Consider the following 26040-nt stretch of genomic DNA (forward strand, 5'->3'; position numbering starts at 1 on the left):
TCACCCGTACATGAGTTTCACTTTACGACCTAGTCTGACAAACACTGGGAGAGTTTAACGTATTTACTTGATTAAAACATCCTATTTGAATCTCATGGAACAGCAGTAGCCTGTAGGTAAGTCAATCTAACTACAATTAGGCTACAGGGTTCAAAGGTCCTTATGTCTTGGTTTTCACTATGGATTTGGTACAGTATCATTAGACCAGACTCACAAAACAAGTTTTATGACAACATTGCTTCTCTGCAACGCTCTCTGTTTCCGCACTGTATTACAAATTGATATAAAGTAGGCTAACACTTATTTCTTTACCTTTACCAACTGTATATATTTGGTAGTAGAATATAAAACAATCTCTCTCTCTATCTGAGTGCAGTGGGCATAAGAATGTTGATAACTTTTCCTGTGCAAAGTGGGAATTAACTTCCTTCTTCCATTTAAAAGAGTTCAATGCTCACTGATGACTCACAGCTCATTAGCTTATCAAATAGATTATTTATTACTGTGTGCCTGCAAAACATTGTTTTATCGCTCTTGCCTTTCAGGTGAATCAGTGGGACTTGCCCTTATGAGAATGTTTCGTACCACCTTGTTTTAGGGAATATAATTTGAAATGTTGAAACACAAAGGTAAATAGTCACTTTGCAGACAGACAGACGGGCCAATAATTGCACTCACAACACATAGCCTAGACAGGAATATCATACAGACAGAGACAGGCAGAGAAACAGTGGTGTCAGAGCATCTGACTTTAAACCCAGAGCCAGGTGAAGACAGAGCTGGAGGGCCTTCTACAACCAGTGGGTCTACTGCTGCAGGACCCCAAACACCTGGATCGGAACAACAGGGCCTAGAGCACAGGAGGATGGAAGAAGAGAAGGGGGAAGAGGATGAGAAGCAAGAGAAGGAGGAGAAAGAGGAAACCAGCTCAGCTGCCTTGGAGCCTAGCAGTTTGCCGTGGCCGGGAGACCGAGAGATGGAGCGAGAGGGAGAGAAAGGAAGTGTAGCGTCCGAGAGAGAGGGGACTGAAGGGGAGGAGGAGGAGGAGGAGGAGGAGAGTGGGGTAGAGACCAGGGAAGGGAGCCAAGAGCTTCTGGAGGGACAGGAGAGCCAGCCAGAAAGTGAGCGAAAGGCAAAATGGAGAGAGAGCATGCCGGAGGGAGAGAGATGGACGGATGAGGAGGTGGAGGGAGGCCAAGATGAGGAAAGGGATGGTTCACTTGCAGATGATGAAGATGAGGAGGAAGGCCCAATGAATTGGATGCCAGAAAAGGCTACGCAGGTCTTCACTCCGACAGTGATAGTGCGTCCATCTAGCAAACGGGAGGAGTTCCCGCTCGAAAATAGCCAGTATGAGGAGATGGACACTGAGAAGAGTTCTTTCTTAGAGCCCCAGCCACATACAGCCCCACCAGTATACTACTACCCACAATGGACAGAGGAGCCGGACAACTACACACGTATGTACCAGTGCCGGACCAATACCATTTATGTCAATTGGGGTCAGTTCCATTTCAGTTCTAATCAGTTCAGGGATTGAAGTGCATTACTATAAAAAAAAACATTTGTCATTATGTTGAATTTTCCAAAAAATGTATGGTACATTATTGTTTATCTGATCCATTCCCGTCTGATTATTGTTTATCTGATCCGTTCCCCCTGAAGCTAGGACAACAGAGTCCCTGCCCATCTTCAGAAACATCTGAAACCCTACCTCTTCACAGAATATTTAAAATAATCCCACAGCGCACCCACCTCCTTACTAGCTCTGATTTGCTGATAGCTACTTTGAGGAAAAATTTAGTTACTATGACTGTGACATGTGGTTGTCCACTCCCACCTAGGGCGGCAGGTAGCCTAGTGGTTAAGAGCATTGGGCCAGTATCCGAAAGGTTGCTGGTTCGAATCCCCGAGCTGACTAGGTAAAAATCTGTTTATGTGCCCTTGAGCACGGTACTTAAACCTAATTGCTACCGGATAAGCGTGTCTGCTAAATGATGTTAAGATCGATGCACTAACTATGTCGCTCTGGATAAGAGCATCTGATAAATTACTAATGTAAAAAAATATAAATGTACTGTATATCTCTATCATGTGTCTGTATATTGGTATGAAAATTGTCATGTAAAATATGAGGTAAGAGGAAGTCTACAATATTTCCTGTTGTCATCGACCAAAGAAATGTCTGTAGTTTAAAAGAAAATATTTTATCTTAATTTGTTTTTATTATATTCTAATAATATTTTTTATTTTAAAAACACTATTTTCCCCTTGTTTGGCTGTAGTTTAATTGAACCCAGATTCCTCTGTTATTTAGATATGTGTGGTTGCGGTGATGTTCTGAAACTTGGCCTGGGCATTGGTGCTGCAGCTATTATATTCCCTCTACTTGTGTGGGGCGGCTATGCCCTCTTGCCCTTTGATGCCCCGCCACTGGACAGCGCCCCTCTCAGGCTGGTGTACACACTACGCTGCTCCTTCTTTGCTGTCATACCCATCATGCTAGGTAAGACTGTGGACCATTAGGGTTGGGCTGCGATATGGCGTTATCGCCTATCAGCGATTAATAGACTCATAATGTGTGTTACTTCTTGCTCTTGGCAATGCTAATGTACTCATGTATGCATTGCTTTGCTGTGCCTCACTTTTGTCTCATTCAACCTCCCAATCGTCCTCTCCCCCCCCCCCCCCCCACCCCCACCCTCTCCCTTGCACTGTCCCCCTTTCCTCCTCTCCTCCCTCTCCCCTCCCACCCCCTCTCCAGGTGTGCTGGTGCAGGGGGTGGCGCGGCTGCACTATGGCGCCCTAAAGCCCCTTTACGAGGGCAAGGTGGGGGAGGAGAGCCGGGAGGTGGCGGTGCACCGGCATTATGTGGGCGACTCGCTCTCCCTCTTCCTGCTCTACTTCCTGCAGCTGGCCGTCATGGCGACCTACATCAGCCAGGACCTGCTCAAGATGGTGCCCCTGCTCACCATCGTCTTTGCATTCGGCAGGTGAGTGTGAAATGTGTGTGTTTGTGTATGTTCAATACTCGGCCTCAGTGGTGGCAGCGCATTCTACACTGGATGTTCATGTTTATTAGCGTGTGTCTGGTTATGTGCATTCACTCTGCAGTTAGCAGAGATGTAGCTGACGTGGAATCACTAGATAGTCAGACGTTTTGAGATTGGGCATACCTCTGCAGTGTAGTCAGCCTAAAACGGGCCCATTGTTCCTCTTTCTCAACAAGGGCCATGGCTTTTGTGGAGGGATAGGTAATGCTGCTTCGTGGGTGCAGAATGGGTTGTGTTGTGCAGATGGGGCCTGGTGTGTGTGTGTGCGTGGGTAGTCGCATTCCCTTATCACTGATCCATACTTTCACTTAACATTGTTATCCTTTTATAATGTTTGTAAACGCTTGATACGTTCTCTGTATATTATCTCGATGTTCTCTGACCCGTAGAATGATCGGGTATTCGTCTTTCTGTATTCGTTTATTATTCTGCCCCGCCTTTGGGAGATTTGAATTTGTCTTGGCAGACTGGAATTTTGATGTTTTCTGTTAGCAGGAAGTATCTTTAAATTACTATGTAGTCTACCTTAAAAGTTTAGACTGGGGCAATATGACAGCGCGTACTAATATTCACTGAATATGGGCGAGTTCGTTTAACATGGCCGGTGCCGCGGGTGGGCAGAGTTTGCAGATTTTAGACCATTCCATTGGTCCTTAAGTGAAATCTCCACCCACCCGGGCACTGGGCCATGCAAAACGAACTCGCCCCATGTATTTTCTTCTATAGGCTGAACTACTGGGTTCGTGTGACCCAATTGGCTGATCTTGTTGCGATCTCTCACCCTACAGGCTGATCTACTGGGTGTGTGTGTCCCTAGGCAGCAGTGTGAGGGGGTTGGGCTTCGGCCTCTCCTTCCTGCCCATACTGGCCATGCTGGGTGCCAACCTCTACTTTGTGTGCTCATCACTCAGTGAAGGGGCTGTCTTTGATGTGGCCCCGCCCACCACCGCCCCACCTCCCAGGCAGAGTTGGTGGGGCTAATGAGGAAGAGGAGTAGATATGCCCAATCCTGAAGCCTAACTGGACCCCCAGTCCCTAGACACTTGTGTAGATCTGAAAAGATTAGATATGATAGGGATACATTTCATGGGAATATGTCCACTTTGCCTTCTGATAGACCAGGGGCATGCTCAGTAGGCAAACATTGTGCAACCTTGCAGATAGAAATGTATTCCTTACTCTACATGTCAGAGATGCAAGTGTGTTCTCCACAATATAACACACATTCCCCAATGTTTTTCCCTACTGAAGAGTTGGTTTGAAATATTGTTGGTACCCATTCAGCTCTACACAACTGTCATGGTGTTGATTTGGAAGGAGAGAGGGAAAAATAATCAAGTTAATCAGCTTGGATTTCACCTCCATCTGAAACATATTGGATTGCATTTGCAGTGGTTTATGGCAAAATGGACAATGCAACAGTTAGCTACCCCATTGAAGTTACGTGTAATTAAAGTAAAAATGTATGCACGCATGACTGTAAGTCGCTTTGGATAAAAGCGTCTGCTAAATGGCATATTATTAGTATTATTATTATTATTATTATTAAAGGATTGTGTGCTATGAAGTGTCTTATGCCATACATAAGCCAAAGAGGAAAGGACCATCCATAAAAGAAGACATGTAAGTCCTGGGTCGTGTTCATTAGGCACACAACGGAAAATGTTTAACATTCTTATTGGACAAGTCCAGATAGTTTGTCCATTTTCCTCCGTTTGTTGCCTAAAACAACTTTGTGCAGTATATCCTTGGTGTTTTATTCCTACCTCTTGGCTTTGGTGAAGGCAGGTCCAGGGCCTCACTGGAAGGTTTCGTAATGCACTATGATATGACTAGTCAGCACTAGACGGTACATCCTGAAGGGGGGAGGGGGAGGGAGCCTTTCCCCAAATTATTTACAATTATGAAGAACTGAGTGCCAACTTTTCTGAAGTATAAACCTAATGCAGAGTTTATACCTTTTTTTGAAGGAATAAAACAAAATCAATGCTGATAATTATATATTTCCAACTGTGCAATGTTTACTACATTTATTTCATTTCCACATTAGTACAGCATTTAATACTCTCACAATGGATGGGAATGAAGAGTAGGATGTCAATGAGCCATTTAATGCATTGTTTTATCGTGATTTTTCTTTAATGCCTACACGCAATAATGTTCCTTATGTCTGTACAGTACCATAACCAATACACATACAGTACATTGTCCTGTTTGTATATGGCAGCCAGCTGATATAATTGTTGTATTCCTTTTGGACATTCTTGTGTGTTTCAATGTGGCTTAATGGAATGATGTGATGTTTCTCATAATAAAGCTAATACTCCTGAGTTATGTCATGACATCATGAAGCCAAGGGATGAGATGGGGACTGGCAGTAGCTAGTTCATCAAAAGAAGACAACAGATACCCATTTCACTCAATTTGTCTATTTAATATATAAAATACGGTAAAACATACGCAAAAAGGATAAGGTTAAGGGACTTGGATACTTTGGTACAACAAACACTTTTTTGTAAAAGCGGTATAGAATTTTAACATCAGTGCATACATTGTATATGAAAATATTCACAAAATGTATATCATTCTCAAAAACAAAAATAATCTTTACAACGAAAACCCAAAGCAGACTAACTGAACACAATATATTAGCTATAATTTATGTATTTCTTATGCTACATTTGAGGTTCTTACTCATTTGTGATGCATTTCAATTTTTTTAAATGTATGTAACATTTGCATTTCTTAGTTTCGTATAATCCCATGCATTTACATTTTCAAATTCGGTTAATTGCTAATTTCAGTTTCCCCCACATAAATAAATGTTCATATCTTAAAATCAGTATTGCAGCATTTAAATGGTATTTTCCTTCATTGCATTTGCTATGTCACAATAACTGATCGTGCAATTTTAGCAAGTTGTTTCAAGAAAAGGAAAGCAGTTTCATATATATCATGTATATAAAGGTCGATGAAATAAAAGGTTGAATATCCTACACAAAATACCAGAAAAATATCAGCTCCATAATAATATAATATTAATAAAAGACAATGGAACTGTCACCAGCACAAATAAACACTTGAAAAATAGTAAGATCTAGAAAACATTTTACACAAGAAAAAAAGGGTGCAGGTTTTTCATTTAACATTATAGATTGTCTTCAGACTACATTGCTAGATTGGAAAGAGAACCTTTTGTACATGAGTGGCCTGCAAGTGTCAGGGTGTTGAAACCAAATCAGTGTGGTGTCAAATGTCTCAAACCAGGGGGCCTCTCCCTCAGACTGAAGTGGGCGTGACTACGCAAAAGTTTAGATAGAAATGTAGCGTGTAGAAAAGAAAACCCTTTGTCATAAAGAATTGGGCATGGTTGTCCGTTCTAGACATTACATTTCTATCTGCAACGTTGCACCCCACTAGATAAGTCACTGGTGCCAGCCATACGCACTGAACCCTGGGATACCCTGAGCAGGCAATGAAACGAAATCTGTGTTGCATAATGTACAGTAGTTACTTTTATAGAAATCAACACCACCTTCTTACATTGTGTCAAATAGGACAACTCCATTAGACATAGCTCACGGCAGAGTGTTAAGCATATGAAAACATGATTTCATGAGACATGGGATTAAATGTGATTTCCAATCGGCAAATTACTTTAAATTAAGTAGCGTTCGTTTTCGCTCAACCTGACAATGTATACTGTAGTTCACGAAGTCTGATCATTTTAAGACAAAATACCATGATTCAATGCAATTGTACTACTTTAATAGTCCAATCCATTTCATTTCTATAACTTATGTTATAGTGGTCTATCATTTGACTTTGGGGATTGGGTTCAGAGCGTGAGGTCAAAGGACATGTTGACACCGCAGCCAAGCAGGCCTCAAGAGTGAGACAGAAAGTGCACACCACCAACACTAGCATTATACAGGTTACTGAAACAAACTCAGCGGATACTGCGGCAGGACTCCTGCATCGTAGCTCGAAACATATCACAACCACACTCATATGCAAACAGATCCACTGAGAATGAACACATTGCTTGTTTTAGGGATACCTAGCAAAGTCTATGCAAATATATTCATATGTACACACATTGGCTGTATTGAAAAGCCTACTGCTTTGCTGCCAACTGAAGCTATAGAAATATAGAATATGTATTTTTGAATTCTGCTGAAACAGCTCTTTTGAAACATTGCAAAGAGCTGCAGAAAGCTAAAGGAACATCAAACACTTTTGTATAATGGGCGATTGTATACAAAGTATTACTCTTAATTCCCCAAAACTACAGTTCAACAGTTCTAACCTTTATGAATGTGTCCAAAATGCCAAGACCAAATACTTCCCTAAAGAGAGCAACCAGAAGTCCAAAACAAACTTAAAATATGCATTGCATTGAGGTTTTCTACTAGTAGAATGAGCCTTTAGAAGTCCTGTGACATGTCTCTCACCATCTAGCCTAATTTATGTTGCAACAATTCCTTCAAAATCAGAAAGGAAACACAGGTGATTACTCAAAATACATCTGAGCATAGAGCTATTGAGAACAGAATCAAAGGCTATGAGTGTTTTTTACTGTTTCATGGAGGTTGTCAGTCATAATAACTGAACAATATTCTTCAGTGTCCCTGTACCACGTCCGAGGCATTTGGCATTTAGGAAAAGAGGTTGATATCGGCACTCTGGCAAGATGCTCGATTTGGCCCTGGCTGACAGTGCCAGTTGACCACAGAGTGCCACCTGAGGCTTTGGCTGGGGTGTTGGAAATTGGTGGCAGCGGTGGGATCCATTCCTGTTTATCCCTGACCAACCGGACATCTATTTTTGCCCATATGGGGTCTCTTCGCTCAGTGCCACCGATGAAGCTGAGCCAGCAATCTTTGCAAGCAGTGCTTGTCAAAACAGAGTAATTCCCAAAGTGCATTTTGAAGGGGTGCTTTCTGAAGCAGACAGTGCTAACTGCAAATGATATCTAACAACAGAACTGAAGAGTCAATATGGCAGAAAGTCCCACGGTGAAAACAACCAGCACTTGTGTCAAGAAAACACAGCAAAAGCCGTCCGTCATACTGTTAACGATACAGTCGTGCTCAAATTAAATACGTGACTGTGTCGTCTACCGACTCTAGATTCACTTTTATGTCTGGTATAAACAGCAATGAGCAGTCAAAACGTTTAGGAGAATATGTTCTATTTTAAATCCAACCATTATCTTCTTATCGTCCTGGTGGCGCAAGTGTCAATTCCCATAAAAAACACAAACTCAATTTGAGCGGGACAGCGTCGAGATTCTTTGAGCGCCCATATTCAATGCGCAGCCCCATACAAAATCCAACCGCACACTATACCATCCTCCCCTCAGGTGGAGCAAAAGCACATACATTTCTGTCTCTGCTTTGAGTCCTGGGGAGCTGGGTAGGTGGTTGTAAATTCTTTGTTATGGAGGCAGGGAAGAGGGGGTTGTGTGGTGGTGGCAAATGGCGGGGGGGGGGGGTTGGGGGAGGGGTCTATGTTCGTGGTGCTTCAGGGGTCGATGACGTTGGCGCCATGGCCTCTATGTGACCCACGCGTCGAGTCGCATGCGTTTGATGTTGGCTCCCTCCTGCTCCGCCTCATTCTGGGCCCGCAGGAGCTCCATCGAGGGGCTGAATTCAGGGGGCAGGGAACGGCCAGGGTTGCCCGCTGCACTACCGCCGATGCCTCTTCCTCCTCTGCCGCCTGCCGCAGGGTCGTCGTGGTCGTTGCCCTCGTAGGAGCTGCCGTTGCTGCTGAGGCTGTCGGCGGGGGAACGGCCGGTTGGGGGCTCCAGGCACAGCAGGGAACCAGGGTACTGAGGAGGAGGTGCGGCCGTCTGGACGCCCCCTCCGGAGAAGGACGGGGTGGAGGACGGCGGGGGGCACGGGGAGCCGCGGTCTCGGCCAGGCGAGATGGGCTCAGACTTGATGCTCATGTTGGAGTTGGTGTTGACAGTCAGCATGGTGCCCTGAGGTATGTGCCCCACCGGCCTGAGCGTCGGTGAGAGAGAAGTGCAGGAGAGGGGAGGGGAAAGATGGACAAAGATTAAGCACAGAGATGGAAATTAAGAGAAAGAGAAGGAAAACAGGATGGGTGAGAGTCAGTTTCACTTGACAATTACAATGTATTGCAATACAAGCATAGTGACAGGTTTCTGATGTGAAGTTTTGGAGGCAACCCCTAATCACAAGACAGAGCACCAACAAGGCATAGTAGTAGCAACACCATTTTGAATCGATGATCAAATCCATTCCAAGCAATTCACAAGTAAAAGTAACCCTCAAGCTCCCAAAATCCATACAAAACAGGCCGACAGCATTAGAAAAGCATGAAATTGTCTGTGTATGAAGGGGTGATTTGGCAAGGGATCATGGAGGCTATGGAAAAACAAGAATCCAGAAACTGGGTTTTTCAGAGATCCCAGTTGGAGAATTCCCGGTTCCAGAATTTCTGAAAAACCTGGGAATTTTGGTAAAGTTTCCGGAATTTTGCAACCTTACACCTGTTTTAGAAGAGGTGGAAATCACCACCACAGAATTGACATGCCGGGGCAGCCAAAAGCGCACAGACATTACACAGTATGGAGAAATACAGTACCGGCCCAACCACTCATCTCTACCCAAGAGGAGGTTGGACTGCGAGGCGCTGTGGGGAGAAAGAAACATTGGAGCACTTGCAAAATAAAATTACAGAGTATGTAGCTATGTATGTGAAAGAAGGTGTATATGAGTATTCATCAATCTACCGATCCATCTATAAAGCAATGTAAACAGGAATAGATGGATATCATAATACATTTATGGAAATATGTATATGTTAGGAATAGATAGATCATAAATAGATTGAAGTTGTGCCCAATCCCATTTCTTCAAATATAGAAGAAGCATAACAAAATAAGAGCTGTGACCATCACATTTTCAGGAGCGGTAAATAATATTTCATGATTTTCTTAAGTGGTCTCTGGACAGTCTGTTGCTGATTCATAGTTAGTGCAAGCCTTTGTGCCCCCCTGTGGTTAATGCTAATATGTCAACCTCTGGAAAGGACAACTCCCTCCCTTTATAATAAGACTTTGCGTGTGTTTGTAAGTATAATTTGCATTGTCCTAAATAAAAAAATTCTGAAAAGGGGTCTGTGTTCTCTTAAGGAAGGAAAACATCAAATAGAGAACAGTCCCCATCCACCCGAAGGTACACTTAACACCTCGGCAAAGACATTCACCTCAGATTGGCCGCCAGACTGGAGATCTGGCTAGACAGGTCCCCGCTCTGTTTGTCCATGCCCCACATGCTGTGGACAAGAGGAAATAACACTCAGTCACACAGACTACTGAGGCTGAGTGTGTGTACACGGTGGCCATTTTGACCTTTGACCTCTATTATTTGGATCAATTGACCACCTGAAGATTTGGCTGGGCTGGGTTGGGGGAGGCGGGGCGGGGCGGTATTGGTGCTAGCAGTGGGATCCATTTTGACCTTTGACCTCTGCCGTTCGAGACAAAACTGTGACTTTTCTCTTTCGGGCCTTGAAGACCCGCCTGTTAGCAGCTTTGGAGGTTCTAAGCAACTACGCTACTAGGTGCTGCCGTCGTAAAGCTGTGTGTGGAGTCAAAACGCAGCATAACACAACCGTCCATATTGATGCCCTGTGTGAGGAAAGGAATACCTGGGATCTGACCTAAGATAATTAGGTATTTTATCAGTATATAAGCTTAAATCAAATCCAGTATTAAGTCGCATCCCTAAAAAAAACGATGGTGCTTTAAGAAGAAAAGGATCTGCGTGGCATATGTCGGTGACACCAATTCACAGACCCCATCTAAAGGATGTGAATTGCTTGCAGCTACAAATGACATGGGGACACAATGCTTCATGATAGGAATGGCCAGTCGCATAGGGTTTTGATGGACAGGTCAACAGTCATCAATTGGTTTGTAGGCAATGCAAGGATGGACTTACACCAAGTTGCTAAGCGACGCCAGACTAAGTTGTTGCTGTTGTTGCTGCTGCTGCTGCTGGGATAAAGACTGTTGCCATGACACGTTGCCTTGCAGCAAGCCGCCTGGTGACGCCAAGGCATGGAGAGCGGTGATGTCAGCGCTCGTCAGCTGGTATTCTGAGGGAGGCGAAAGACAGAGGGAAAATGGTTCCACATTAATTTCCTTTTGTGTTCTGTAATGTTTAAATTCATCAAACTTCATCTACAGTCAGGTCCATAAATATTTGGACATTGACCAAGTTATTATTTTTTTTAGCTGTCTACCACAGCATATTGGAGTTGAAATCAAATAATGAATGAGCTGAAGGTGCAGACTTTCAGCTTTAATTTGAGGGTATTTACATCCAAATCGGGTTAACGGTGTAGGAATTACAGCACTTTTTATATGTGGTCCCCCCCTTTTTAAGGGACCAAAAGTAATTGGACAATTGGCTGCTCAGCTGTTCCATGGCCAGGTGTGTGTTAGTCCCTCATTAGTTCATTTACAAGTAAGCAGATAAGAGGTCTAGAGTTGATTTCAAGTGTGGCATTTGCATTTGGAATCTGTTGCTGTTAACCCTCAATATGAAGTCCAAAGAGCTGTCACTGCCAGTGAAGCAAGCCATCATTAGGCTGAAAAATCTAAACAACCCATCAGAGAGATAGCAAAAACATTAGGTGTGGTCAAATCAACTATTTGGTACATTCTTAAAAAGAAAGAACGCACTGGTGAGCTCAGGAACACCAAAAGGCCCAGAAAACCACGGAAAACAACTGTGGTGGATGACAGAATCATTATTTCCCTGGTGAAGAAAAACCCCTTCACAACAGTTGGCCAGATCAAGAACACTCCAGGAGGTAGGCCTATCTGTGTCAAAGTCAACAATCAAGAGAAGACTTCACCAGAGTAAATACAGAGGGTTTACCACAAGATGTAAACCATTGGTAAGCCTCAAAACAGGAAGACCAGATTAGAGTTAGCCAAAAAACATCTAAAAAAGCCTGTACAGTTCTGGAACAACATCCTTTGGACAGATGAGACAAAGATCAACTTGTACCAGAATGATGGGAAGAGAAGAGTATGGAGAAGGGAAGGAACTGCTCATGATCCGAAGCATACCACCTCATCTGTGAAACATGGTGGAGGTAGTGTTATGGCGTGGGCATGTATGGCTGCCAATGGAACGGTTTCCCTTGTATTTATTGATGATGTGACTGCTGACAAAAGCAGCAGGATGAATTCTGAAGTGTTTAGGGCTATATTATCTGCTCAGATTCAGCCAAATGCTTCAAAACTCATTGGACGGTGCTTCACAGTGCAGATGGACAATGACCCGAAGCATACTGTGAAAGCAACCCAATACTTAAAAGGCAAAGAAGTAGAATGTTCTGCAATGGCAAAGTCAATCACCTGACCTGAATCCAATTGAGCATGCATTTCACTTGCTGAAGGCAAAACGCCCTAAGAACAAGCAGGAACTGAAGACAGCTGCAGTAAAGGCCTGGCAGAGCATCACCAGGGAAGAAACCCAGCATCTGGTGATGTCTATGGGTTCCAGTCTTCAGGCAGTCATTGACTGCAAAGGATTTGCAACCAAGTATTAAAACTCACAATTTAATTTATGATTATGTTAGTTTGTCCAATTACTTTTGAGCCCCTAAAATTGTGGGCTATGTATAAAAATGGTTGTAATTCCTACACGGTTCATACAATAATTTGGACAAAACCCTTAAATGAAAGATGAAAGTCTACACTTAAAGCACATCTTGATTGTTTTATTTCAAATCCATTGTGGTGGCGTACAGAGCCAAAATTATGCAAATTGTGTCACTGTCCAAATACTTATGGCCTGACTGTATATAGGAACTCTAAAACTCTCTACACACTAGTGCAGCTATGGTGCATTTTGCAGCTGTTTGTTACTCACTGTTTGTTACTCTGCCACTCTGAAACAACTGATTTCCAGTAACATCAAGTATCAGGGAGAAATGAAAACCAGAAGGACTGCAGAACTCGAGGGCCAGAGTTGTGCAATCCTGAACTACAGTGTCTGTGCAGTATATACACAATACAAGCATGTATACTGAACAAAAATATTAAAGCAACATACAACAATTTCAAAGATTTTAATGAGTTACAGTTCATATAAGGAAATCAGTCAATTGAAATCAATTCATTAGGCACTAATCTATAGATTTCTCATGACTGGGAATACAGATATGCATCTGTTGGTCACATTATTATTATTTTTTTTTTATGTAGGGACGTGGATCAGAAAACCAGTCACTATCTGGTGTGACCACAATTTGCCTCATGCAGCGCGACATCTCCTTCGCATAGAGTTGATCAGGCTGTTGATTGTGGCCTGTGGAATGTTGTCCCACTCTTCAATGGCTGTGCGAAGTTGCTGGACATTAGCGGAAACTGGAACACGCTGTCATACACGTTGATCCAGAGCATCCCAAACATGCTCAATGGGTGACATGTCTGGTAAGTATGCAGGCCATGTAAGAACTGGGACATTTTCAGCTTCCAGGAATTGTGTATAGATCCTTGCGACATGGGGACATGCATTATCATGCTGAAACATGAGGTGATGGCGGCGGATGAATGGCACGACAATGGGCCTCAGGATCTCATCACGGTATCTCTGTGCATTCAAATTGCCATCGATAAAATGCAATTGTGTTCGTTGTCCATAGCTTATGCCTGCCCGTACCATAACCCCACCATGGGGCACTCTGTTCACAACGATGACATCAACAAACCGTTCGCCCACACAACACCATACACATGGTCTGCGGTTGGCCGGTTAGACGTACTGCACATTATAGAGTGGCCTTTCACTGTCCCCAGCACAAGGTGCACCTGTGTAATGATCATGCTGTTTAATCAGCTTCTTGATTTAAAAACATTTCAGAGAAATAAGCTTTTTGTGCGTATGGAACATTTCTGGGATCTTTTATTTCAGATCATGAAACATGGGACCAACACTTTACATGTTGCGTTTATATTTTTGTTCAGTGTATAAGCATTTATAGCAATCTGCTCATGCTTCAGGTAACCTGTGTTGTAAGCTGTCGGCATGGCGGAGAAGGGCAGCCCCTGCGCCAGGAGGCTGGGCGTTGTCACGGAGACCACCGGCGTGGTGAGCGCCTGGGCCACTTGTGCGCCGGCCAAACGCTGGGCATTCTGGGAAGAAAGGTGAGAGGGAACATTTTAGACCAAATAAACAAAGAATTTAAACCTGGGTGTTGGACAGAAATGAGTGACATGTTTAAAACCCCTGCGTATTCAATGAATGGAACTTTTGACATGATCAAAAGGTCAAAATGTTGATACGGTTGGATTCATGACTTCAAAATGTATCTCGTATTAGGTGGAGGTGCTATCGGGAGACATCTTTTGACATCATGCATCAACACACATAATAGTTGTGGTGGCATTGCCAGGTGAATGTGAGTGAGCCTTAAAGGTATAGTTCACTTTTTTTGTTGGAAATAAGCTTACTTCAAAAAGTGAACTCTCTCTTTAAATGTATGCCATTCAATGTTTGGGTAACCCCATGCAGTTTCCAGATGGACAGGGAACGTGCTACAAGATGGTGGTGGCAACAAACTGCCAAGTGAAATGACACCCATCATGCTGTCCAATGGTGTCAGGGTTGATGGAAGAAAATGGGCCGGCAAACGATGAAGATGATCCAAGTGAAGTGTGTGGCGACCATCGCCCAAAGATGGTGCTAACATTCCCACTGATAGATGCTAGCATTGCTTGAAAGCATCTTTATTTTCACCTTAAATACAGCAACTGATCATAGTTGTAGGACTATTTGCAATCATGCTGGAATCACATAACTACGACCCTAAAACCACATGCAGTCAGGTGGCGACCATAAACTCATGACCATACCACCACATGCCATTGGACCAAAGACAAAAATAATATCTATACTTCGGCCTTAAATGACACACTCATGGGCATTGCATTGCACACTTGTGACCATGTGAATGGAGGGGGAAGGTCAACAGTCATAGACACATGCGAGTGACAGGACAGAAAAATTCACCTCATTCACCATCTCCAGCTCATCATCTGTCTGCAAAGGGGCGGGAGCGGAAATAATTACGCCACTGACCTGTCTCTGAACCCAAATACATTCATCTCTATTCACCACCGACCTATGACTAAAGGTCATGCTGGACAGAAGACCGTGAACATAGAGAGGAAAATGTCCTGTTTGTCAATGATACTACACTGAGTGTACAAAACATTAGAAACACCTGCTCTTTCCATGACATAGACTGACCAGGTGAATGTTATGATCCCTTATTGATGTCACTTGTTAAATCCACTTCAAATCAGTGTAGATGAAGGGGAGGATACAGGTTAAAGAAGGATTTAAGCCTTGAGACAATTGAGACATGGATTGTGTATGTGTGCCATTCAGAGGATTAAATATTGAAGTGCCGGGGTATGGTAGTAGGTGCCAGGCGCACCGGTTTGAGTGTGTCAAGAACTGCAACGCTGCTGGGTTTTTCACGCTTGTGTGTATCAAGAATGGTCCACCACCCAAAGGACATCCAGCCAACTTGACACAACTGTGGGAAGCATTGGAATCAACATGGGCCAGCATCCCTGTGGAACGCTTAACACCTTGTAGTCCATGCACCGGCGAATTGAGGCTGTTCTGAGGGCAAAAGGCGGTGCAACTCAATATTAGGAAGGTGTTCCTAATGTTTTGTACACTCAGTGTACAGTCGTGATCATAAGTTTTGAGAATAACACAAGTATTGGTCTTCACAAAGTTTGCTGCTTCAGTGTTTTTAGATATTTTTGTCAGATGTTACTATGGTATACTGAAGTATAATTACAAGCATTCCATAAGTGTCAAAGGCTTTTATTGACAATTACATTAAGTTTATGCAAAGAGTCAATATTTGCAGTGTTGACCTCTGCAATCCGCCCTGGCATGCTGTCAATTAACTTCTGGGCCACATCCTGACTGATGGCAGCCCATTCTTGCATAATCAATGCTTGGAGTTTGTCAGAATTTGTGGGTTTTTGTTTGTCCACCTGCCTCTTTAGGATTGACCACAAGTTCTCAAATGGGATTAAGGTCTGGGGAGTTTCCTGGCCATGGACCCAAAATGTCGATGTTTTGTTCCCTGAGCCACTTAGTTATCACTTTTGCCTTATGGCAAGGTGCTCCATTATGCTGGAAAAGGCATTGTTTGTCACCAAACTGTTCTTGGATGGTTGGGAGAAGTTGCTCTCGGAGGATGTGTTGGTACCATTCTTTATTCATGGCTGTGTTCTTAGGCAAAATTGTGATTGAGCCCACTCCCTTGGCTGAGAAGCAACCCCACACATGAATGATCTCAGGATGCTTTACTGTTGGCATGACACAGGACTGATGGTAGCGTTCACCTCGTCTTCTCCGGACAAGGTGTTTTCCGGATGCCCCAAACAATCGGAAAGGGAATTCATCAGAGAAAATGACTTTACCCCAGTCCTCAGCAGTCCAATCCCTGTACCTTTTGCAGAATATCAGTCTGTCCCTGATGTTTTTCCTGGAGAGAAGTGGCTTCCTCGCTGCCCTTTTTGACACCAGGCCATCCTCCAAAAGTCTTCGCCTCACTGTGCGTGCAGATGCACTCGCACCTGCCTGCTGCCATTCCTGAGCAAGTTCTGCACTGGTGGTGCCCCGATCCCGCAACTGAATCAACTTTAGGAGACGGTCCTGGCGCTTGCTGGACCTTCTTGGGCGCCCTGAAGCCTTCTTCACAACAATTGAACCTCTCTCCTTGAAGTTCTTGATGATCCGATAAATGGTTGTTTAGGTGCAATCTTACTAGCAGCAATATCCTTGCCTGTGAAGCCCTTTTTGTGCAAAGCAATGATGAGGGCACGTGTTTCCTTGCAGGTAACCATGGTTAACAAAGGAAGAACAATGATTTCAAGCACCACCCTCCTTTTAAAGCTTCCAGTCTGTTATTCTAACTCAATCAGCATGACAGAGTGATCTCCAGCCTTGTCCTCGTCAACACTCTCACCTGTGTTAACGAGAGAATCACTGACATGATGTCAGCTGGTCCTTTTGTGGCAGGGCTGAAATGCAGTGGAAATGTTTTTTTGGGATTAAGTTCATTTTCATGGCAAAGAGGGACTTTGCAATTAATTGCAATTCATCTCATCACTCTTCATAACATTCTGGAGTATATGCAAATTGACATCATAAAAACTGAGGCAGCAGACTTTGTGAAAATTAATATTTGTGTCATTCTCAAAACGTTTGACCACGACTGTATATTACTGATATATTATAGTGTTGAATATAATATGTTTTTATAACCTTTGCTTATTCTAGATTGCACAGGTTGTGTTTTGGCAATCTGGGGGTTTTGGTGGAGGCACAAATATTAAATACAACTCCAATGTCCATACTAGATTTCACTCTTGCTACGAAACTGAGATGACCATGTGCATAATAAGTGTCAACGAGTTTGTGGAACGGGAACAGCCACAACCCGCATCAATTATTATTTTGATGCAATTAAAGTTGACAAAACACAGACAGGTCCCATTTAGTCTGGTAAAGCCTGGTTGGCTCTGGTTAGACCTGGTTTGGCCTGGTTCTGATTGAACTTGGTTAGTGGTTCGGCCTGGTTGAGCTCACCATCTGCATCAGACTCTTCCCGCCCTGAGAGGTGATTACCCGGAGGTCTGGCTTGCGGTTGTTGACCATCTGTGGGCTCTGAGGTGGGGGCGGGGACTTGGCCGGGACTACTTTCCCCAGGCTGTTGCCATTGGAGATAGAGAGGAGGCCCGGGGAGGCCCTGGCACTGATGTATCCGTTAGCTGGAGGGGAAAAAGGAAGGTAGCGAGATAAATTACAAAACACGTGCAGGTAAATCAACACCTAGGCACAGCAGGAATTGTTTAGTGTATTTAGAAGATGGAACCTCAGAGGCTAATAGTCCTTTATTTCATGATCACTGATCTGAAAGTAGCTTATTTGACATACAGCACAGACCCATTTTCTAATCTATCCTTCAACTATATGTGGTCACAGAGGAAATTAGATGAGGGAGGGGGGCTGCCTTCTTGGGACAGGTCTTTTTTTGTGCAATGTGATAATCTGAATGATGCAGGAATTTGGGGGGGGAATACACCAAGAAACACCAGGGGAAAATGTATTTATATATAATTATAAAAATGCCTCCACTATGACAGGGAAAATGTTGATGGGGCAGGGTTGTAGTGCTGCCAGAGCAGACAGAAAACTATACAAGGAGTTGCTAAAATGTCTGTCCTCAAAACAGTTTTCTATGGACTTGGGGCTCAGGTAGGCTACGACACAATTAATGAACTCGCCCTACTGTCCGAGTGTCTGTCTTACAAGATCACATGCGCCTAATGATTAATTCGTATTTTACATAGCAGAACCGAATATAATAGCATATAGCATAGTAAGCCTATATTACTTTACACCAAAAACACTTTCTCAGTCATTTCTTATGCGCTTTTAGGATGGTTACTCACTGAAGCTGCATAGTCCCAATAATCACCTGTAAAACGTGAAGAATTATCATTCATGATTGACAGTGATGATTTCCTATTTGTATTAAAAATATAACATTTTGATCCCGGGCTGTATCACAATCGGCCGTGATCGGGAGTCCCATAGGGAGGCGCACAATTGGCCCAGCGTCATCTGGGTTAGGGGAGGGTTTGGGGGGGGCTTTACTTGGCTCATCGCGCAGGCTGACCTCGGTCGTCAGTTGAGCGGTGTTTCCTCCGACACATTGGTGCGGCTGGCTTCCGGGTTAAGCAGGCGAGTGTTAAGAAGCGCGGTTTGCTGGGTCATGTTTCGGAGGACGCATGACTCGACCTTCGCCTCCCGAGCCCGTTGGGGAGTTGCAGCGATGAGACAAGATCGAAATTGGGGAGAAAGAAAAGAAATAAATATTGAGACAATAGGCATAGGCAGACGTTGCAATTGGAGGATGCATTTTCTGCATATTCTATAATGATATTCAATAGGCTACATCAGTCAGTACAAACTTTGAGAAATTATGACGGCATACATTTTTTTTGTTCTCCCACACCCCAAAAAAATTATAATAGCACTACACCACTGGTTGGGGGACAACAGACACCCCTGATGTGCTCCCAACATGCAACTCAATGACAAACAATGTTTTAAATGAAAAAAAGTGCCCGTCCTCAGCTTGCATTGCTCGTGAGCTGTGAGGAAATGTGTACATTCCACAGCAAAAAGTACATTCAGAGTACACAGAAAAACATGTCGTGTCACATGATATGATACGTGACAAAATGTCTTTACATCATAATCTCAGCTATCCCTGGATTGCGTGCTTCAAGCCTTCTTAACACTAGGTCTCCCCCTCTCGCCAAAAGCCTGGGGCTATATTTGGTTTCTCCCCAAGGGAGGGTTGACACCTGAACCTTCTGGGTCCCTCTCTCCGCCTGGCTCCCACATTCCTCTGGTGTCTATCCAGGCAAGTGCTAGGGACGCCAGCTGACGTCACTGGAGACATTCCCAGATGATCCGGGGCAGTCTCAGTAATAGTGGGACAGTAATGGCAAAGAAGATAGGAAGAGATGGAGAGGAACTTCTAAGGACCTGGACTCTGGATGGAGTATATGATTGCTCTTGGCAATGTGACAAGCATAAAACATTTTTCACATTCTTTCAGCAGGCCCTTTTCTTGAAAAAAGCAACGTCCGCATCTTTAATATGCTGATATTTATTGAGACATTTGGAAAAGTTCTGTCATTTGAGCGTCTCAATAAATCACTGTGGGAGCAAATCATAGTGCGGAAATTTTTCTGTATAACACCTAAGATGTTGGATTAATTTGCCCTTTTTCACTGAGTACACCCATTTCTTAACACATTCACTGTCCATGAGCGTAGTATTGTCAGTAGCAGTGGTATTATAGAGTAGTCTGTCATAAGGTTACTCACAGACTGGACTTGGGCATCCTCCATTTGAGTTGTTAAGGTCACCGCCGAGCATAGCACCTGGTGAAGCAAGGAAAATATGAACACTCCTACTAGCAGGACACTGAATTAAAAGGTTGTTAAATTACTTTCACATACATTATAAGTATTCAGATATATATTTTTTGAAAATACAAGTCATTGAATATTGGAATGTATTTGGAAATACACTTGGAAAGTATTGGCATGTATTTGAAAATACTCAAATACACAGAGTATTTTTCAAATACAAATAAATACTCCCATGCATTTGAACCCAGGTCCTAGGAATATTTGTAATAATGTATTTGGAAAAAAGTATTTGAAAATATTTTTCAAATACTAGGCCATTTATATTAAAAAAATATCGAAATACTTTCAAATGCTTCCAATAGAAGTAGTTGATTTGGGCCACATTATTAGAAAATCCTCAAATACACAGAAAGTAAATATTTAAATAACAAATAATCAAATACACGTGTATTTGATACCAGGTCGTCTGGATTCATTGCTTCAGAACAACATTGATTTTAAACGGGTTTCCAATTCATTGAATTGTAACAATTAATTGATTGGAACCAGGGTCTTGTTCATTTGGCACCAAATGGACTGAAACAGGGAGGAACTACCTGGACTTAAGAAATACTCATATTCGTTTTCTGTTACAATTTTTGTTTTTTGTTTTCCCGTTGCATGTCCTAATGAACATGACCCTGGTTATGGCAGAGCACAGATTTTGTGTGGAGAGGAATGATGAAGACCTCATTTCTCACACATGCCACAGTAGAAGGCCGTCCCGCTCTTTCGCTCACCTGCACTGGCCGGTCGCTGTGTCAACCCAGGAGACACTGTGTTTCTCTGGAGCGCCGGTTGCTGGGACGACAGGTGGTGGTTGTCGGAGAGCGATGACGACGTCACGTAGGAGGTGGTCACCATGGCGTTGCCAGGGTTACTGAATTGCAATGTGTTTTGATTAGAGGCTTGGACGGTGACAGGCATGGAGAATGTGGAGGGCGGAACCGCAGACTGAAAGAGAATTGATAGTTAGCACTTTCCAACATCGTTTCAGGTCTCTTGACTTTTGATAAGCAGACAACGGAAGAATAGCAGCATCAAACTGCTCTAGGTGAAGGGGAGCTTTCACCATATAGGGCAGTGTTTCTCAAACTTCTGAGTACCACCAGCCAGTGCACTTATTTGACCTATCCCAGTACTATCACCTGTACTAGGGGATAGTGGCTAGCTAAGGGCAAGGGTTTTTTAGATTGGGGGAGATAGTGAGAAAGAGAGAGATGCTTACACTTACGCCGTAGCGCTTGAAGAGGATGTCTAGGTCTTCGGTGGTCTTGCGGTATTTGTCGTCGTTCAGGGGGCTCTGGTCGATGGAGTCCTCTCCGTCCGGCTCGGGACTTTCACAACCGTTGAAGCCTTTCTTTCGCAACGTCTGTGAAGACAGGATAAAAAAAAGAGTGGCAGGAGATAAGAAAGGATGGGAGGTGGAGGTGAGTCTGGCTGAATATGAACAAGTACACTCGAGCCGTATAGTTCAATATGCGTCCGAGGGAGGAAAACGGAAACCACAACAATTTCAAGGTACATTTGTGCGATAGCCTGGTTCCAGATCGGTTGTGCTGTGTAGCCAACTTTAAATGATCGTTGTCATTGCTAAATGACAATAGGAGTTGGGTATACAGTACAAAACGATCTGTGACGATGCTAAGCATCCGATGCATTTCCTAAGACTTCCGGACTTGGCAAGAAGACACACAGCTCAGTTCTGAGACAACATTCCCATTCCCTCTCTGGCTTCTATTTGTATTCTACAACACTGGAGGCTACAAAAAAAGCGACACGACACTGTGGCTGCAATACGGTTCATTGTTCTCTTCAGACCTGGGTTCAAACAGTTAACTATGCGTGATTGAACTTACCTGGCGCAGTGGAACCAAAAGGAAGAGTCAAAAAAGCACAAACCCTGCCCACCTGGCATTGTAGGCAGGTTTAAGCAAAAGCTGTACGGTAAGAGGCTGATAGCCCTTTTTGTTTGCTTTACCTCAATGATGTCGGTGTTGGTCCGGCTCTCGTGGGGCTCGTTGTACTCTGTGTACTTGAGCAGGACCTTGTCCATGTCGGTGCTGGCGTACTGGAACAGCTTGTTGGAGTGGTTGAAGATGATGAGGGCGATCTCACAGTCACACAGCACGCTCAGCTCGTACGCCTTCTTCATCAGGCCAAACTTTCTCTTGGTGAACGTCACCTGGTTTGGGAGTGGATAGAGAATCAATCTATTACATTTATTTATACAAGTACTTTTTTCATCAGCATTGTCACAAAGTGCTTTACATAACATCATGGAGGGAGGTGGGAAGAGATTGCAGAGGTTGAGGAAAGTGACAATGAGTTTGAGTTGTAGTGTCTGTAGAAAGTGTCAATTTATGTAATGTTATTAACACGTCCGACACAGTGTTAAAAATCTGAGTGAACCGGCAGTGTGGGTTTCCTTTATCTGCAATGGAGTGAATTGGTGCCACAGGCAAGTTCTTCAGTGACGTTTTCATTAGGGCACACTGTAGCAAAATGCTTCAAAACATTGTGTCATGAAAAATATCTCCCTCCATTTCAGAGTGTTTTCTTCCGTTTCGTGCCTAATGAACAGGACCCAGCTTTGCCACATGCAACTAATCCCATTCTCTTCAGCGTACATCTCTTTACCCTTCTCTCTTTCCCAACTCTCCTTCCCCCGGTTTCTCAGATCCCTGAACATGCAAATGAGATGATTTGATGAGAAAACTGCTAAGGGCCTTCAATATCCTTCCCTCAGAATAACCCCCTTTAGATATAGAGAATCTTCACACACATACGTCACAAACACACAAGCAAGCAAGTGCGCACACACACGGAAGAGCAATAGAGGACAAGGAAGGGTGTAACATCTACTGGGGTTATTCTTTTGTAATATGCTATTATGCAATGCTACTGTAGTGATATGTAACCGTTGGTCAGCAATTATGTATTTGATTTGAACGTTTTCTGTATGTTATGTGTGTATATTTCTGAATTACCTGAGGCAATAACAGTTGCGCAATGCTAATATGTTTTGTATGTACCCTCTGTGTATTGTGGGTATTTTATGCGTTTTGCAATGTACAACCAGGAAGGTTATTTTATTGTTTAACCATTCATGACCAATAAATGAATCTAATCGGAACAGCAGTCAAATAGAAGGGTGGTGAGTGGTGATTCTATATCTATTTGCGAACAAGAAGCGGACAGTAACAGATTTCCCAAGACCGTAGCACAGACACACCCCTACACCCGGTCACAATTCCACTCCCACACACTTTTACCCTTTCAAACACACACGTACGCAAACAATCACTTTTCTCAACACACCCCCACCCCCACACAAACACATTCACCCTTTTAAAACACAAACACACACACACACACACACACACACACACACACACACACACAGATCAGTAACTTCTGTCCCTGATATGACTGTGTCCACTGGCCTGCAGCTGCTGTGGGCGGATTGATTTATCTGGAGCAGCTGTCCACAGGGCTGTGTGTGATCTGATTGACTCCATGTTGGTTTGAACTCTGTGCCTACTCAGCCTGAAACACTATGCACTCTCAGAAAGGGCCATGGGTGTGCGAGTGCTCCATTCAAGTCAAACAAACTAAAGATACATTCTGCACACACCCTATACAAACCCAGAAAACAGTAACATTACACTACAACACTGATATGATGTTCATTAATGGGCACAGTGACACTAACACTAGTACAGTACATTAACATAGGGAAAGACATAATTTTGCACCTGTTATTTTTAGAAGGAAAAAAGCTAAAACCTTTAACGTCTTATTAAACATTAACTATAAGCTCTTCTTCCTTCTCTTCAGCTATGTTTGACCTTTTTTGGTCCATTTATTATTTCAACAGGTGCGTACTTTGCACCGGTACAAACGTTGAATCTGGCCCATGGTGTCAAATGGGCCTTGGGGGGCTAACACATAAATCGGCCCGCCTGGGTATGATTGGGAGGAAGGAAGGATGCCTTTTTTCAGTATTCAAAGAGCGACAAGGCCACACATCTTTCTTGCCTATCTTATAAGGAGTCGACTATATTCAAGGCCCTGGTCCAGACTATGAAGACACGGCCACACATCTCTGTCTCACCTGTCTGTTCCTCTCGTCGGTGATCCGTTGGATCTGAATCTTTTTCCTCCCCATGCTTCCTGGTGGTGGTGACTGTGTTGGCTGGGGTCAGTCAATCAGTCTCAAATGGTCAGAGGTGCCTCCTCTCAGACGAGGAGAGAGGGAGTGTAGCCTATTAGCTCTTTCTGGAGTAGGGGCAGACTCATAAACAAACACCACGTGCAGTCGCGCACACACACTCCTGACACACACACACTCCTCTGCCCAGGTCTGGGGTGACGGGGCAGAGGGTTTGCTGTTGGTAGAGCTGGTGGAGAGTTGCCCTCAGTTCATTGTTCGCTCAGGTGAAAAGGTCACCAGTTTCTCGACCGTTGCTGTGGTGAGGACGATGTCACTCCTGGAGAGGGAGAGAGACAAAGAGAGAGGGTGTTCCTTCTACATTCCTCATGTACACACAGCAAACAGCCTTTATGATGTGTTTTCATAAAAGAGATGTTTCGGCTGTATGTGACCAAAATACACAAGAAACTGTTGTCTACGATACACTGTGTGAGGAAAAAAAACAACAACAACAAAAAGACAACTAAAAAACTAACCGCAAGCTATAGATCAATTCAGCAAAGCAGATTTGCTTGGAATACAGCAACTTTACTGTTAACATATCCGTAAGTACTGTGGACAACAGAGTTATGCGAGAGAAACATGTTGTTCAAAACCTGTGGCTCAAGGATAATAGCCCAGGTAACGCTGTCTGACCGGTTTGAGTACACACACCCCTTCACACTGTGCCAACAGCTATTATGCTTCTCCATCAGTCAGTTTACACACACGCACAAGTAGGCACTCCCCGCATCTCAACGGCAGAAAGGCTCTGACGTCACCCTGCCATTGTCAGATGTGATCCCACAGCCCCACACTGAGGAAAGGCATGCTAACCGCCACTAGCACTTCCAACCGATTAGCGACAGCCCTCACCTATTCATAGAGGCTAGTCTGTGACAACAAGATGGCACACTAACCACTAGCTGCGCAGGAGGGGATTTCCCATGCACAAGGACGTCAGAGGGAGAGACGGAAGGATTTCGACAGGCTTCTCAAATTACCTGTGTTCACACAAGACACATTTCTCCCCTGGGGGGTTGTTTGTACTTCCAGGTGAGCGTGTTAGATGAGAAGTATGTGGCCAGGGATAACATGTAGCATATTAGCGTGTAGCGTGATGTTTCATAGGCTGAAGTTAGATGAGAAGAAGCAACATGGGCAATTTCCTTCTTTGGAGTCAACTCAAACCTTGTTCCTTAGGGCCTAAGACTGGTGCGTGAAGCAATATCACAGTGTTAGTGGACACATTCACAGCTCGAAAACATTCTGCAGTGATGTCAGAGTTGGAATACTGTACAGGGGACTGAATGACTAATAGATATCAGAAGCACCTTTATTCGCCAAGTACATTTACACATGCCCGGAATTAGCCATACCCTCGAAGATTAGCCACTTCCTGCCAAAGCCATTGGACCTGGAACAAAGCTGGTTCTTTTTTCACCATAGTCCACACAATAGATTGACTCTTTCAGCAGGGGTTCATTTCCATTCAGCATACATTTTCATGACATGCATGAAGAGGCTTCAAATATTAATTATATCCTCATTCCTCTCATAGGACTCTCCTGCAAATGAGACAATGGTGTAAGTAGGCCCACATCTCAAGAGCGCCTTATAGGCTCTTTGTAAAACTGTGTTCAATTAGCTGCTCTCTGAGTTTGATGAAGAACCTCGTTATTTGGCACTTGTTTGTACCAACCATTCATTTTTGG

The 26040-nt window shown here is 43.7% G+C and overlaps 2 protein-coding genes across 7 annotated transcripts in view; one reads left to right on the forward strand and one right to left on the reverse strand.

The window, feature by feature from the left end:
- Positions 1–782: 782 nt before the first annotated feature.
- On the forward strand, positions 783–5383 carry tmem79a (transmembrane protein 79a). Its single transcript, XM_084165696.1, has 4 exons — positions 783–1460; positions 2318–2506; positions 2765–2993; positions 3842–5383. Exons 1-4 carry the CDS (start codon positions 866–868, stop codon positions 4032–4034), a joined length of 1206 nt encoding a protein of 401 aa, XP_084021822.1. The 5' UTR covers positions 783–865; the 3' UTR covers positions 4035–5383.
- An 83-nt stretch (positions 5384–5466) lies between these two features.
- The window catches only part of LOC311132408 (myocyte-specific enhancer factor 2D homolog), a 34048-nt gene continuing 13474 nt past the window's right edge, over positions 5467–26040 (reverse strand). The window contains exons 2-12 of one of the 6 annotated variants that reach the window (XM_084165689.1): positions 24248–24623; positions 22112–22315; positions 21359–21502; positions 20871–21084; positions 20044–20100; positions 17729–17910; positions 14115–14241; positions 11030–11186; positions 10293–10361; positions 9669–9716; positions 5467–9061 (exon numbers count right to left, since the gene is read on the reverse strand). In XM_084165689.1, the coding sequence (XP_084021815.1) occupies positions 8611–9061; positions 9669–9716; positions 10293–10361; positions 11030–11186; positions 14115–14241; positions 17729–17910; positions 20044–20100; positions 20871–21084; positions 21359–21502; positions 22112–22315; positions 24248–24301 (1707 nt within the window). In that variant the 5' untranslated portion in view covers positions 24302–24623 and the 3' untranslated portion in view covers positions 5467–8610. The remainder of the gene's footprint in view (positions 9062–9668; positions 9717–10292; positions 10362–11029; positions 11187–14114; positions 14242–17728; positions 17911–20043; positions 20101–20870; positions 21085–21358; positions 21503–22111; positions 22316–24247; positions 24624–26040) is intronic. The other 5 variants (XM_084165690.1, XM_084165691.1, XM_084165694.1 and 2 more) reach the window with 5 other exon arrangements.

The sequence above is a fragment of the Coregonus lavaretus genome (genome assembly GCF_964263955.1).
Source record: "Coregonus lavaretus genome assembly, chromosome: 7".
NCBI classification, from domain to species: domain Eukaryota; kingdom Metazoa; phylum Chordata; class Actinopteri; order Salmoniformes; family Salmonidae; genus Coregonus; species Coregonus lavaretus.

Excerpts from the sequence above, each read along its gene's own strand:
- tmem79a (XM_084165696.1), top strand. The coding sequence starts at position 866 with ATGGAAGAAGAGAAGGGGGAAGAGGATGAGAAGCAAGAGAAGGAGGAG. Across the intron at positions 1,461-2,317 it reads GGAGCCGGACAACTACACAC|ATATGTGTGGTTGCGGTGAT; the intron begins GTATGTACCAGT and ends TCTGTTATTTAG. Across the intron at positions 2,994-3,841 it reads ATCGTCTTTGCATTCGGCAG|GCTGATCTACTGGGTGTGTG; the intron begins GTGAGTGTGAAA and ends CTCACCCTACAG.